Below are 15807 nucleotides of genomic sequence, written 5' to 3' on the forward strand. Positions count from 1 at the left end.
AAAGCAGGCCCATAGTTCCCATTGAAATACTGGCAAGTTTGTTGATTTAACTTTACTTGTTCTTCATTTTAAATATTGTATTTATTCCCGTTTTGTTTCTTCACTTCAAAATAAGATATATGCAGTGTGCATAGGAATTTGTTCATAGTTTTTTTAACTATAGTCCGGCCCTCCAACGGTCTGAGGGACAGTGAACTGGCCCCCTGTTTAAAAGTTTGAGGACCCCTGATGTAAATAGTAGGTCACAGTGTTTGGCAAGGGTCCTCAATAATGACAATTGCTGAAGGTAAATATGCAAGCATGCATTGCACAGATTGGTGTGAGCAAGATATGCATGTGTACCCAGTTGAGACCCCCAACAGAGGCTTTCCACTGATTCCACGAATCTTGGCCATCAAGGGTTATGAGTAAATAAATAAACCGAAAGACAAAAAAAGCCTCGACTGGAGGGAGCTCTAGAAAATATATGGGTCTACTCTTCCACGTTGGTAAGATTTCCTGGAAGCAGTGGGCGTTAGCCACAATTACTCCACCACACAACGACCTGAGGTGCATTGGTACTGCTTGATGGAAAGAGGCGGGGTTGGAGATGTTGAATAAAGTTGGCCATTGTTTCCACTGCTACGCTAGGAGATCGAATCGATCTGGCGACTTCTGAATTACAACTAAGGTGTGCTCAATCGGGAGATCATAGCCAACAATGTCCATAGAGAACTCACAACATCTCCCTTGGCAAGGTGTCTCTCGCAGCTGCGAGTCACACTGCTGCCACTTAAATATATTGCTGTGATCTTGGCTGTAAAAAGCTGTTGACCTTGCAAGGCCACTCGCTGACACCAGGCATGATTGGGTTTGGAATCCCACGATCTTGTTTGGGAATTGTGGCTTTTATGTTTGGTGTAAATTCTATATTATACCTTTCACGTTGGCGTGCATCACTTTACAGTTGTATCTTGGTGTGGGCACATTATATCCAACTGAGCGTTCTCATCAGCCGTAGAATATGTAGCGCGGACAACTTCTCTGATTGCCTAGCACAGCAGCTGTCTCTCTAGTTGGTGAGCCACTGCTTGGCACCCATTCTATTGACACTTGAGCACATGCTCTGGGGTGTGACCGTTATTCCAATGTATGATCAGGTATATTCACCAGGCAACTTATGCTGTTCCTAGAATTGTTGCTTTTTAACTTATTGACTCGTGCACGTACTTCTGTATGGGGAAATAGCGGATGTGCAATAAGCTACATCTAACACATCTGCACGAAAATCCTCAAATACACTTTTCAGTCAGTCGATCATTAAGCCAATTTATATCATCAGGTAAGAGCTCATTCATTCAGACCACAGGAACCATTCTGCAAGTAGAAGTGATCTTGTCAAAGTCAGTGTCTCTCTGCTCACGTGAGTGTAAGGCAGTGCTTACCTCTATTGGAGGCAACAAATGACACATTCCTGTGACGGGAGCCAGTCTCAACAACCACTGTTCAAGTCCCGCAAAGTCGGGCCTAATTAATTATCCCTGAAAAGCTGAGCAGACCTTGAATCAATACACATGTACTGTATATTCATGCCAATAATTGATTCAGTCAGTGATAAGAAGAGGTACTTGCAGATTTGTTGAAGAGTAACAACACAATGTTATATTTCATGCAACCGAGGCATCGTTGGCACAAACAAAAACTCTCGGCAAATGTTTCATTAAATTTATCGACACAGCAAAGAAAATTAAATGTCCTGATAAATGCGTTGTCGTAATAATACTGGAGCACTCTAACTTTGCACATTATGCAATTTACAAGCAACATTGCCAAGTCTTTCAATGATTATAATTCAAATGTTTCATTAAAACTATACTGCCAAATAAATCGTGGAGAATCATAGTAGAAAATTACCATTGACAGCCACCTCTCAATAATTCACCGCTGGAGGAAGATCTCCCCATGGCATTTAAGTCGTGGGGTGTATTTCACCATACTTCACCATGCTGGCAGAGGAGGGAGCAAGGACTGGTTCCGACATTACTCACCACTGATGTCAGCTGCGGGCTTCAATTGAACTCAGCTCGCCGGGTTTAGAGTGCAGTGAGCCAACCCCTGCACTGCAGCTCCCCCCTCAAGTCAAATGTACATGAGGTTGCATTTAACCGTGATCGAAGTTTAATTTGTCTCAGAGTCAAAGGACAAAGTGTCTCGTGCGCAAACGAGCGTCGGCCAGTTCTCATGGTGCTGAGCAATGGGAAGTTGACTCACCATGGCAACCACTGCTGACTTCTCACAACTCAGTACTTACTTTAGCAACCTCATTTTTTGAAGGTGCCCAGCTCTGATTGTGAGTTGGAGACTCTAACCACGGTGCCACCCAGCCAATGTTGATCGTGATTGCTCCCAAATTACTGCTGCATCTCCCTTCATGTCTTAGAGAAGATGGCGACTGACAAACGCATGGGAAACTTAATAAAAAAACGTGAACTTTACTTTCCACGTTTCCTTCCTCCAGACCAAAAAAACATCATCGCAGACTACACTTGTACTGTATTGAGGTATTTATTTTGTGCTATCTGGAACACCAACCGCTCAGCTAAGTGGGGCCAAAACGAGTTAAAATCCATAGCCATTGCATTATTATTCATCTCTCCAAGCTTTCTCGCTGCGCATTACAGTGCCAACAAAGAGATGTCAAAAAGTAAGAGAGGGGTCACTTTGAGAGGTCACTTGGAGTTGGCAGCAGCACGAGCGCACGCACGGTGGGGGTACGGCGCCTTCGGGCGATCTCAGCGCGGCGGGCCGCCTCTCACGGCGAAAAGCCCCGGAGTCAGCGCTTAAAGGGCAAGGGCTCTCTCTGAGAGCCGCGGATCACTTCTGGTTATGAAGTTCACACGTTAAAGAGTGGCCTGTGATTGGATGGCAGTGGATATTAAAGTGCCACGCTTAAACTTTTTTTCAGCCTTCTTCCCAGTTGTGTTCCAATTGTTCGGTTGATGTCATAAATCAAAGTAGCCATTTGGAAATCTTCCCGAGCGGTGTGTCGCCCCATGTTAGAGAATGGTCCGTGGAAAGCGGTATCACAGAACTGTTTCTGAGATTCCTTCAAGTAACAGTTTCTACCACACACCCTGCTACAGACACATTTTTTGTGGAATAACTCTCAAGAGCTGGAAAATTATCCACATGAAGTGAAATCCAAACGTAATGTGATAAATCTTCTATGTGCAGTCATCAGTAACCAGGCTAAGACCGCCAACTTGCTAAAACCTGGATTCGAGCCCAGGATCTCAGAAGAACCGGTTCAGCGCCCTGGCCACTGAATCACTCGGACGCGTCGTTAATTCCTTCCTTTATCATGGAGATGTCACTGGGCCTGTGTGAACCTTCCTTCTGCACAGCACCATGTGCACACACACTATATTAAAGTGGATACATGTTTATGAAAATACCTGAATAAACATCTAACGTTATTACTTATTCAAATAACATTTTGCCTGCGTGTCCCCACATGGAGAACAATGATAGAGTGGTTTGTGCACTGCGCGACAAACCCAGTACGGTCGTGCGCACCAGTGGGAAGCGATATGCGAAATTGGCTTGAGCCTCGTGTAGGTTAACTCACCTTAAATGAGTACCTAGTGCAATCTGTAAACATCAGCACTGGGGAGATAAAGGCACCTGGGCGTGGCATTGGCCACTCACCCCCTCGTTTTGCCATGGCGGCCTTCATAGATGCTCTCTAACAGCACATGCCCCAACAGTCTGTTGAGGCTATCTGGGGGTGTTCGTCACTGTAACTCTATGTGCTGGGGGAGCTGCTGTAGCATTAGCGCACTGTGCTATAGTTTTAGTAACCCTGGTGTGATGTATCTGCACTGAGGAGACAATGACAGACGCGTGTGTTACTGGCCCCATTACAGTCTTTACAAGCGACGCCAACATGTATAGGTGGTTGATTTTTTCTTAGTGAATGCCTTTCACGCGATACTAAAGCTCCCAAACATCCTGGTCAAACCAGGTTTTCCCGTGTCCTGAAGAATTTATGAAAAAGTCGGAATTTTATTTCCCAGTTTAAAATATCCCGGTCTCACGCTCGACTGATGGTATGGCCAAAGGGCGGGGCTACCTGAGCAGTGGGTGGAGCTCGTCGAGGAGGCGACAGGGCCAATGTCAGAGAGAGCGAATCCACTCGCTGTGTGGGTCGGCGATAGTGCTTGAGTGGGCGTGGCGATGTAAAGTAGGCTGGGCTCACAAGGTATTGCTGCCAGGTCACCAAGTGTCTCGGTAGACCCTTCTTGAAATCATGTCATGCTATGATGCACTCACAAAAGTGGGCAGGTGGGGTTTGAATCTGTCCTGGGCCTCTCCTCTGTTGACTCATTAAAATGAATATCCGATGCAGTGTGTAAACATCAGCACTGGGGAGACAAACGCGGCCAGGCGTGGTGCTGGCCACGCCATCCCGTCGTGTCCTATACCACAGCGGTCCCCAACCTTTTTGGCACCAGGGACCGGTTTTGTGGAAGACTATTTTTTTCACGGACCGGGGGGGGGGGGTTTCATCATTGGGTCTTTCCCCCTTTTCAAAGAAGCTCTCCAACGACGTTTGTTTTTTTACTCAATTTGGCTCCGGTTGGCTTGTGGGCTTACCAAAACGGTGACTGAGACAAGTGCGCAGTGCGGAAAGTAGCGCGGACAGAAGTGGTAAATATAATAATGGGAGGGCCAAGCACGGACTCACCGCTCACCTCCTGCTGTGCGGCCCGGTTCCTAACAGGCCACGGACCAGTACCGGTCTGCGGCCCGCGGGTTGGGGACCCCTGCTATACCAGAATTAATAGGTGCTCGCTAACAGCACTTAGGAAAAGCAGTCTTAATGCGTATATTTGTGTTTTGATTTCATTTTCTTGCACTGGTGTACCCATTCGTGCTTTGAGTGACAGACTTTTGGCAAACACTCATACCTGATGATGATTATACCATGTGTGCATGTGTCCTTCAAAAGGACGGAGAGATTGGCCAACCGTTTTGTCTGTACAACAACGTGCGGTGACTCTGCCAAAAAATCCCGATGAGCACAACGTCCTGAACTGCATCAGTGAGCCCAGCAAAAAGTACATTTTCTGCATTTATGAACATTGCTTGTCTGACTGATTCAGCAAAGATCTAATTATGAAAAAGGGATGGAAGCCAGTAGCCTCCTCCTTAATATGCGTGTGCGCGCGTAGATGTGTGTGCGTACAAGCGTGTGGCTCGGGAGCGGTGATAGTGGTTGGTGTACCGCACTGTGAACCTGGCAATTATAAGTTTGATGTAAGGATCAGTCTTTGGGCTCTCTTGGATCGACTCAGTCTTAAATGAATACCTGATGCAATGTGTAAACATCAGCAATGGGGAGATTAATGTGGTTAGGCTTTGGCCACACCATCCCCACATGTGCCATGCCAGTCTTACGAGAAACTCACAAACAGCACTTGCCTCAACAATCTGTAAAGCTATTTCAATGATATTTATCTTTTCTGTGAGTGAATCTAAAGAACAATGTAATATCCACTACAAAACAGTTTTATGAACCTGATGTTCAATACCTGTTCATCAACAACAACCAGATAAAATAGTTTTTGGGGCCTGTCCCAAGCCTCTGTCAGAAAGTAATTCAACCGGAGTGGTAATCACTAGCGCTGGGGAGGCAAAGGGCAGGGTGGGAGTGGTTCTGGCCACACCAGCTACTCCTAATCCGTGTAGGCCTTGGTAGGCGCCCACTCACAGCCCTTACCCCAAAAGTATGTTAGAGGCAACGCGTGAGTATATGAATATACAAGTTGAAACAAAGTAAGTTTTATTTCTACCGATTTAAAAATAAACCCAAAACACTCGTCTTGAGAAATGGCCTTAATCCAGGAGTGCATTGGGAAACAACGGCATGTGGGATGTCTGGACATTCCCTATTCTAATAGGGTTTTTCCCCTTTTTTCTGACAATAAAACTGAAACCTTTTTACAAGGAATCATGTCTGCATTAACCACAATACTTGCAGTCAAAATGCAAAAAACACACTTCTGATAATATATGCATTGCCCTTGAAACTGATTGGTCCACACCAGACAACTTTTGGTACTGGCAAAGGAGGTCTAATGATGTAGATGCTTACCCCGAGCCCTCGTTACTTTGATAGTGCATTGTCTTTGAGCTGTACGCCTTTTGGCGTCATCTGGTCGAGCACCAATTGAGACGAGGCTCAAAAGAAAGCTGTCTCTGGTGTGGACCAATCAGTTTCAAGGACAATGCATATTTTATCAGAGTACGTTTATGTTTGCATTCTGACCACAAGTATTGTGGTTATGCACACATGAATCCTTGTAAAAAGGTTTCAGTTTTGTTGCCAGAAAAAAGGGGAAAACCCCTATTATTATATTTTGGTACTGGAAAAGGAGGTCTAATGATGTATTCCCTATTCTATTAAATGGCATATTTAAAAATACTGCCGAGTTGCCATCATGTAGAGAAGTATTCACAGAATAAGTAATTTGCTGCTGTGTTGTGTGAACTAATTCATTTGGTTTCAATTTAAGCGAAAGATTCTTCCTCGATGTAAATGGTTATAACAATCACTTGCAAACCAGAGGTTTCACCAGCACGACCGTTGAAACAATGGGGCAAGTTTCTTAACCCCTCCGCCCCCCTGCTCCCCACCTCTCCACTCAGCAGTGTATACGGTACACTAATTAGGTGATCAGCAGGTCACATGCGGTGGAGTAAAGTGTGGGTACTGCCACCTCTTCTAAGACGTTTGGCCAGCATTGAATAGTAGCCTAAAAGACCCGGTGGAGAGAGGGGGTCTCACTTCTGGTCTAACCATAATCCTGACTTCAATTGGCTGGTGCCTGGAATGATTTGGGCTGTGAGGCAGCACGGCTCCAGGGAAAGTCCAATGGGAATATGCAGAGTCACCCCCGAAAGCCTGCTTCAAGGTGCTTCACGTCTCACCTGCTGCACCCATAAAGGAGACCGCCCCGCCCCCAACCCCCCGATACTCAAATCTCTGCACTCGCTCCCGATTCAGCTCCACGTCAACAAGGCTGCCCTCACCGTCTCCAAGACCCTCCATGGACTCGCCCCTGCCGAGCTCTCCGCTCTCATCTCAATCTACCCCCTTTCATGCGCTCGCCACTCGAGCAACCAAGGCCTTCTGTCAAAGCCTCCAATCAACCTTTCATCTGTGGGAGATTGCTCTTTCTCCCCTAGCCATCTGTGTTGTCAATTCCCTGCCCCTGTTAAAGTCCACGCTTAAAACCTTCTCATCTCAGCTGCATTTGAGTGACCGTCTCTTCTAAAAAGAAACCACGGTAGTGTAATATATCCCTCTATTCTCATGATGCATATGTCCCATTATTTTGTACAGTACATTCAAATGTGGTTGCATTTATCATCTCTATAATCCACATTGTATTCTATCAGTGTTTTCTCCAAAACCTATAATTATAATCAGCTTTCAAGCGCCCATGTGCCAACACGAGGTATATTCCCGAGATGTGACACACTGCCGTTGCTTTAGCACTGGGAGGGCGGCAGGGTGGAGCAGTAGTGATACTCGTGCCTCACAACAAGAAAGACCTGGGTTCGATTCCTGACTTGGACGTTTTTATGTTCTCAACTTCCTCTGAATGGATTTCTCCAATATCCTCCCATAACTAAACAAACGATGTCACTGGTATTGGCCAAACATGCTAAAAAATACTTGCAATTACTCAGTCGGGATTACACAAGATTGCCCGCCTACTATGAAAACATGGCAGGATTCTCCTGGAATGAGTCTTGATTGAGTATTGATGTTCAAAGAGCCTTCCATAGGAAAACAAGCAAAATCATAACAAAAATAAACCTATTCCAAAATAAACTGAAGTTAAACAACAAATATCAGGATGTGCTGACCTTGCCGAAAGGAACGAGAAACAGCATTTATAGCGATCGACTTTGGAAGCATAACTCGGTTGGCATCGTTGATATTGAAGAATCGGGATGAGTTGTTTTCCTTCATGCTTATGACATCCTTAATTTAGTTTTCATAATATTAAGTACTGCATATGTAATGTTTCTGTGTGTTGTGCCTGCCTTTGATGGTTTTACTTGTGAAATATTGTCTGTGCTTTGAGAACTGTAATTAATTATAGAGACATTGAAAACATAAAGATGCTGAGGCTGATGAAAGGTAGAAATATGTAAAGTATGCATTTTAAAACAACTTACAAGTACTAAGTTACATTGGTACTTTAGTCCATCCTAAAAGCATGTAATGGTTACAACAGTATTCATGGAAAATGTTGAATACCTGGCACACACACAGAGCTTATATAATAATTGTAAAATAATAAACAAAAAGGTGAGTTGTCAGAATCATCACAAAAATAAAAAATAAAACTATTATTCCTTTCACTAATAGGCATTGCAAAACAATGTTAGCAAATAGCAATTGGTTTTGATCTATCCCAGGCTCATCAGCAGGTTATCAAAGAGATTCTACCGGACAGCCTCGCCTGATACTATCACAAACAAGCATCTACAAGCACAGGTGTGGATTGCATTGACCCATGAGTCGTCCAGGCTGGAATTAAAACGTATGTTCCTATTGATGGAAACTGGTCTACTGCACCAACGGAGCTGTGTGTGTCATTTCTACAATGTCTAAATATTTTGATATCTATCCTAGCTGCGTAAAAAATGATTGCTTAATGATCACAGTTGGTCTCCATGTGCTATGGGTGGTGAAATGTGATACAGTAAAATGGGCTTCCATGCTGATTCTAGTCATGTGACTTACACATCTACTGACCATAGCCACCTCCTGTTAAAAGCAGGCTTGCTGCAACAGAGATTCCCTGAACATTGATGAGAGCTGCAAAGTTGCTACAGAACAGTGCTGAAACACATTGTGCTGACACAGTAAAGCTACCAGGCTGTTAGGCCTAATTGCTGTTGAGACCCAGACGTTTGAAACCGATCAAGAGCTTGACTAGAAGTCCAGTCGACCAAAGACAGAACATATTTTATTTTTATAAGAAGCTCCAGAATATAACTTGATTTATGCGTGTTTTCACCTTGAATAATCCACTACAGTGCATAGCAGATTAAATCATCTGAGGATAACAAATATGATTATATTCCATCCATACATTCTTTCCCCATGTGTGTGAGGTCACACAAGAAACATTATTTTCATTGACGGGAATATTTCAAGCTCACGCTCTACATTTGACAGCGTTAACCCTATGCCACGTTTTCCATGTGCTTTAAACACACACACACACCTAACTGGCACTTTTTTGTGGAGCACACGTACAATCTTTGCTCACTTGATCAATTCACATGCACCACATGTGCCAATGCATTCTATGTGCGCATGCCCAAGCAGCTTCTCTTTGGCCAGACAGAGGGAGCGATATGGACATGGCACTGACTCGAGACAAAACGGGCCGATTTGTTTATGGGAGGCTTTGTAAATGAATTAAATTGCAGATGACTGATTAGTAGCATCAGGGTTGGCCTCTGTAGAGGAGGCTCGTGGAGGATGCTACTGGGCAGTTTGGAGGCAATTAACCCCAAGCAATAATGGAGGACAGAGTGGTGGGGCTCACAACAACGAGCGGAGTTCCAGGCAGCTAAAACTAAACATAGTAAGCTCGCACAATGGGAAGTGCAGGTGGTGGTTCTACCAGTCATCTTGAGTCAAACCATAGCACCTGGGTCTGTCCCCATGACCTCCTGCGGGAGAGCCTTAAACACTTCACATTGCCTCAAAGTGCAGAGTCCGGCTCAAATTCTGTGCTGACGTCACCACTTCGTGCCGAATGGCAGCAGCAGCGGCAGCTGCTGACGTTGTAGTGCACGCCGTGCGCGTGCCGTGCATGGCTGTGTGTGTGAGGCCGCGCTGCTGCCCCGTGACGGCACCTGTAGGAGGCGGGCGGGTTGGCTCGAGCGCAGCAGTGCAGCGTGACGGTCCTGTCGGGCTGCTCCTCGAAAAACTCCGTGTCCACCGGCTGCTCTTGGAACACAGGACCCAGGGGGTGGCCCTTGTCTGCCATGGCAGGATGGAGCAAGGGACAGAGACAGACAGAACAAGCGTCAAAGTGTGACTGTCAGTGGATAGGTCATTTAGATGAGGGCAGGCAGTGTTAATTTTGTCCAAATGTTTAGTTGAATCATAGTCTTAGTCTAGAACTCAGATCACCGGGCTCAAAACACTGCGACCAACCACTGCACCACCGTAGTTATATCATGTAAAACAAAAACATTGTCGTAGTATAATCATGGCCTTTATATTGCCAGTTGAGGTTCAATGGATTTCAAGAATCTTTTTCAGAATGCTCCAGAAGGCAACTAGCGAGGAAGCCGACATAGGAGGCCACCTCACAGACCTGCATGTTGTGAGTCACACACACACACAATGGCATCTGCACATCTACAAACCCTGGCTCCAAAGCACAGGATTACAACAAACCTACCCGACCACCAAACTTCATTTTTTATCAAACCATTGCAAGAGTTAATTTATAATATTGTAATGCGGATGTTAATGTTAGCCTTTTGTGATTTATATGCAGCAGGCAATGGAATGACTATTTTTCAGTTTATCATTACATTCAGTGAGGAATTGGACGAGTGCACATAGCCTTGTGAGGAGTGAAAAGGAATAAATATATGCTCCCATAAATGTTTCTAATGGTAATTGCAATGTGTTTGTTCTTATTTTAAACTACAAATGCATTCTTTGAATCGACAATCTGCAGAATAACACCATATCATTTAATTAAAAGCAGTGTTACACACCTTGGATGTTACTTTTTCTCACAAAAATATTTTTGTGGAAATGTAATAAAGGCAGGCTGACGTTAATGCAATTTTCCTATGAATGATGAAGAGGCATGCGACTTAAAACCCCCATTCTGAATATTTTATTCAATCTCCATAGCAGAATTCTGAACTCTTCCTCAGAGCAGCACTAAGCCATTTAAAATCGGGTGGTATTAAGAATGAGATTTTTACCTAATAATGACTTATATCCCTCTGTCAATCCATTGCTGGACGACGGCCTCCTCTCATGCAGGCAGTCTTGGTGCTTGCTTCACTTCATGTTGGGCAGTGCAGGATGGTGAAGGGCAGCCCTTGGACAGGTTCAAATGTGATCTGCCGCTGGTGTCAGCCATGTCCAGGTGTTAAACTTAGTCTTTTTACTGAGGTGTATCTTTCTTGAATAAATTAGCAACTAATTACAATCATTGTCCTTGGTGCCGATCACTCTCGGTTAGATTCCTTCACCTCCCTTCACCATCGCCAGCAGGGTCAGCTACAAGGTCCCCCCTTCTCCTGCCTGCACCACCACCGGGCCTCTACTCTCAGCTGTCCCCCGTATCTCTCCTCGCCGCTGTCGCACAGCGCTACAGCTCACAATGGAACTCTCATCCTCCTCCACAACGGCAGCGCAACTCCCGAGTTCCTGCTCTCTACACATGGAGACCGCTTAGGCGTTAATTCTAGATTTGAAGCTTTCGTGACTGCAAGGATTCATATTCTTAGGTTTTTTCGGTAAAGTCACGTAGGTACAAAATTAAAATTACTTTCATTAATTTTAATTTTAATAGATTTTTTATTTTTATTTTTATTTTACTTTTATTAATTTTTATTTTTTACCTACGTGACTTTACCGAAAAACCTAAGAATACGCTTAGGCGTTATTTATCCACGCTAGTCCCCTCATTCTGGAACGTGGCCATCATCCCTATCCACTCAATCCACACCGACTTTCAAGAGACATGCCTGGCTTTCGAGTGGCTCCACACCTCTGAGTCGTGGTCATTTATTTCCGTGAAATATTGTGTGCTTTGTAAATCGCATTATTTATTATTATTGGGGTGTGAGGCAGTGATGGGTATTATTACAAGACCAGACAATGTTTTTGGTGAGTTGTAACATGTTTGTATTTTCAAAGGTAAAGATCATGTTTTTTCTTAAATCAAATGTTTATCCTGGGTTTGACCCTATCCATCAACAACAAAACACACGATGATCCATTATTGAACCCTATCATCCATTGGCATTTCATGCTTGTGGGCATTCTACTGGCGTTTTGCACTGAAACAGAAGTGCCAACCAGTAATGTCTGGGAAGAAAGCTACATTCAGATTTATGTCTGGATCACTTGGATAATTCTCACAGCTCAAGCATTGGAGTCTTGCTCCTCCAGTTTGGTGGTGGCCCTGAGCCAATGGGGAACATTCCATGTTTTTTTGGTGATGGCCGGGCTCAGCTGGGGGACGTTAATTCAATTAATATCGATGTAAAGATGGGAAGTGTGCAAAAACAAAATGTGTTAATCAATGTGTTATAGCTGCTTTGACATCTCGATCAGAAACATGAACATTGACAAAGAATACGGAATAAAACGCTTAAAAGTGAGGAAATAAGAATGGAGAGATGTGTGCATGGGTTTACACCGAGCGATAGAAAACACACTCAGCTTAAATGACCCAAGTGACTGCCAAAAACATTAAACGCCATCCCTAGACCCATTCCCAGAAGGCACGATCGCCAGTGGGAGAGAAGAGTGGCTGAGCAGGGAATGTTCCTGAGAGGACGTCCACCGTGGAGATGGAGCCATGAGCTTGACTTGTGTGCAGGTGCTGGGTGGAGCGCTGCAATATGGGACTGTGAGGGGTGGTGATGGCTTCGGGAGGTCTTCTTCTAGCATCGGATTGATCATGGTTGCTGCTGATGATAATGATGAAGATGACATTCAAACTTTCAACCGCTGCTGGTATTTTTTGGAATAATCAAAGACAAAAGAATGAATGGGTATCATGTCCATTCCAGGATTCACGTTGATCCTCCCTCATCTATAATCGCTACCAAAGCCAATTGCTGCACTGGCTGTGTTTACATCGTTGGGGCTTGGACAGCATTAGCAGTGGGTGAACAAAGGAGGTTGGTTTCACCAGCCATGTTATCTTGTGTGCGTTTATAAGCCATGCACTATGCAATCGTTATTTTGCACTTTAGGTTGTCAAAAGCAGTTGTAGATTATTGCCGAATGCTAAAACTGTTGTTTTCTGAAATCTGCAAGTTTTTTCCATTAGAATTAAATTGAATGCATTTTGTTTAACTAGGTGACAGACCATTACATTTTATTAGCTCTGCTCTGCGGAAGACATCGACTATTATAGATAAAAAAAAACATGTTTTCCATTTTTACAACCTGCAGGTAATATGCAGCGTTTAAATATGAATTTCAGACTAAAGCACAAACACACAATGGCTCACTCCCATGAATATAGTTCCACAATGGTATTTGGAAACTGTTGACAGAAATTAATGGGCTTCTGTGAAACTTAATCCTTTCACTATTTAAAGTACCTCAGTGCCATGTGAGATAACTACATTGGTCTTCAGCGACTGTTAATTTAGTCGGGTGCCACGGTAGACTGACGTGGGAATTGCTCCCCTCTCCTCACCCTATCAAAAGTGGAGTTACTCACCACACCGATATGACCCTGGGAGTCAGTGCCCATACCACAAAGGGCTTCATTAAAAGATCCTATTTACTGCATCAGACCAACACTAATGATCTGTACATTGCAACTTCAGAAGTAAACGGAATGTATGGTATAAGAGGGCACAAACCACTCTCATCGGTCGACTTAGCCCACCATTTCTCCAAAGACAATAAAATTCGCACCACTTTTCTGAAAATCAAGTCACAACAGTTATTGTTTTATGGAGAGACTGGTCTTGTCATTTTAATGAAGAATCTCCACTACTTCTGCCACAGGGCCACCAACAAAGATAGGTACCACCCCTTGATCGTTTCAGTGGACACACTTTTTTTAATCAATTACTGTCCATCCGCTGCAGGATGACAACCTCCCCAAACTTTGTTTTAGTCTTCACCAGAAATTGAACTCGCAGGGTTCATAGGTCACAGGGTTCATAGCACGGTTCACACTCACCTTTATGTATATATGTGTGTATATGTGTCTAATAAGAATACATATATTTGCACAAATAATGTCCACCAATATTTCTTCATAAAATGTGTTTCATATCCATTCTGGATTGCCAGAATGCCTGTGCCTGTCCAGGATCCCAACACAATCATACACCATGGAGTGTGTGCGCAAACCCTGTTCAAAGCATGACTGCATGCCCTCTATTTTAGGTGCTGGATTTGGAATTGTGGCACCAATTCAAATCACATTTGGAACTAAAATACCAAGCGTGAATATGAGTGGGTTTTCACACTTGCTGATAACTCCAGCCACATTAAAGTGGGTCCCACTCTCTGTATATTACCTGTCTTGCTCTCTGCTTTTTACATTTCCTATCTTGACTTAAAGGTTTCGTGACTGCAGGAATTAATATTCTTTGGGTCTAATGATATATATATTTTTTCACCTGATGACGATTGCTTGTGTTGCGATCGAAACGTCGTGATATTTTTATTATTTTTCTATCTACATGGCTTTACCGAAAGACCCAAAGAATATACATTTCCTTTGTTTTAACATTTCGTACGGTTATGTGGAATAAATGTTTTTGTTTTATTACTTTTTTACAGATTTCTCCATAAATACTGGCATGACCCTAAGTTGGCAGCTGACAATGGGAGCCACTGCACTTTTCTGAGTACAGAGCCATAACCTCTGACCTCCTGAGTTTTAAACCGTACAGCCTCAGTGAATTAACCACTTTCTCAAGTGTAGTGAGTGAGCTGATGGTCTCAGCTTGGGCATCAATTAACTGCTTTTTGTGTTTAGTTTGTTATCCTTCCCCCGCACCTCCGATTATCATGGTTGGCTACGTACGATGCAAAAGAAGTTCAACATACGAACATACACATACATACATATCAATAGCAATACTAACCATTTGCCACAAAGTGACGGTGATGTCACCACGGCACCTGTGCCAGGCCAGATGCATTTTTACACATACATACATACAGACATACAGACAACAACAACCGCCATTCGCCACTAAGTGGCGGTGACGTCACCATGACGCTTGTGCCAGGCTATGTGCACCTTGAGGCCACGTGAAGTGTCGAACGCCCACTGGCAGGAGGTCACGGGGCAGACCCAGCAGGTGCCACGGGTCGACTGACCGAGATTACCGAGATGACTGGCTGATGCACCACCTGTGGCCCCTACTGTGCCAACTTGCTGTGCTTTAGCCACCCGGCGCTCTGCTCATTGTTGTGAGCGTCGCTCCTCCGCCCTCCGTTGTTGTTGGAGGGCGATTGCCTCCAACTGCCCAGTAGCGTCCTTCACGAGCCTCCTCCACAGAGGCCGATCTTTACACCGCTGGTACCAGTCATCAGCAAGTCCACTCAACTCCACATCCTCCTGTACCACATCACTCCATCTCTTCTCCAGCCCGTGCCGCGCCCGTCTAGCCCCCTCTATCCTGCTGAACAAAAGCTGTTTAGGCATGCGGTGACTGGGCATGCGGGCTACATGACCCAGCCAATGCAGCCTTGCCTGCCGGAGGAGCTCACCGATGGGACTTTGCCCAGATCTTTCAAGGATTTGTGAGCTCCTCACACAATCCAGCCTGGTTAAACCCAGGATGGATCGTAGGCAGGCCAGCCTAAATGTTTCCAATCGGCGAAGATGCTCCATTAGGGAGAGTTCATGTTTCTCAAGCATAGAGAAGGGAGGGAATGACCGTGGCCGAGAAAACTTTAAGCTTCCTGTGGAGCGACAGACCAAATAGCTTCCACACAGCGTTACGCAACCGACGAAAATATAGTGCCGCTCAACTGATTTTGAGTGA

General features: G+C 44.5%; 1 protein-coding gene across 1 annotated transcript in view; it reads right to left on the reverse strand.

The window, feature by feature from the left end:
- Nucleotides 1-9169: 9169 nt before the first annotated feature.
- Nucleotides 9170-15807, reverse strand: part of LOC133356791 (LIM domain-containing protein A-like) — a 59285-nt gene continuing 52647 nt past the window's right edge. The window contains exon 3 of the mRNA XM_061574477.1: nucleotides 9170-10057. Coding sequence (XP_061430461.1) covers nucleotides 9777-10057 — 281 coding nt within the window. The 3' untranslated portion in view covers nucleotides 9170-9776. The remainder of the gene's footprint in view (nucleotides 10058-15807) is intronic.

The sequence above is a fragment of the Lethenteron reissneri genome, chromosome 55 (assembly GCF_015708825.2).
Source record: "Lethenteron reissneri isolate LAM-NWPU_2019-01 chromosome 55, ASM1570882v1, whole genome shotgun sequence".
NCBI lineage: Eukaryota > Metazoa > Chordata > Hyperoartia > Petromyzontiformes > Petromyzontidae > Lethenteron > Lethenteron reissneri.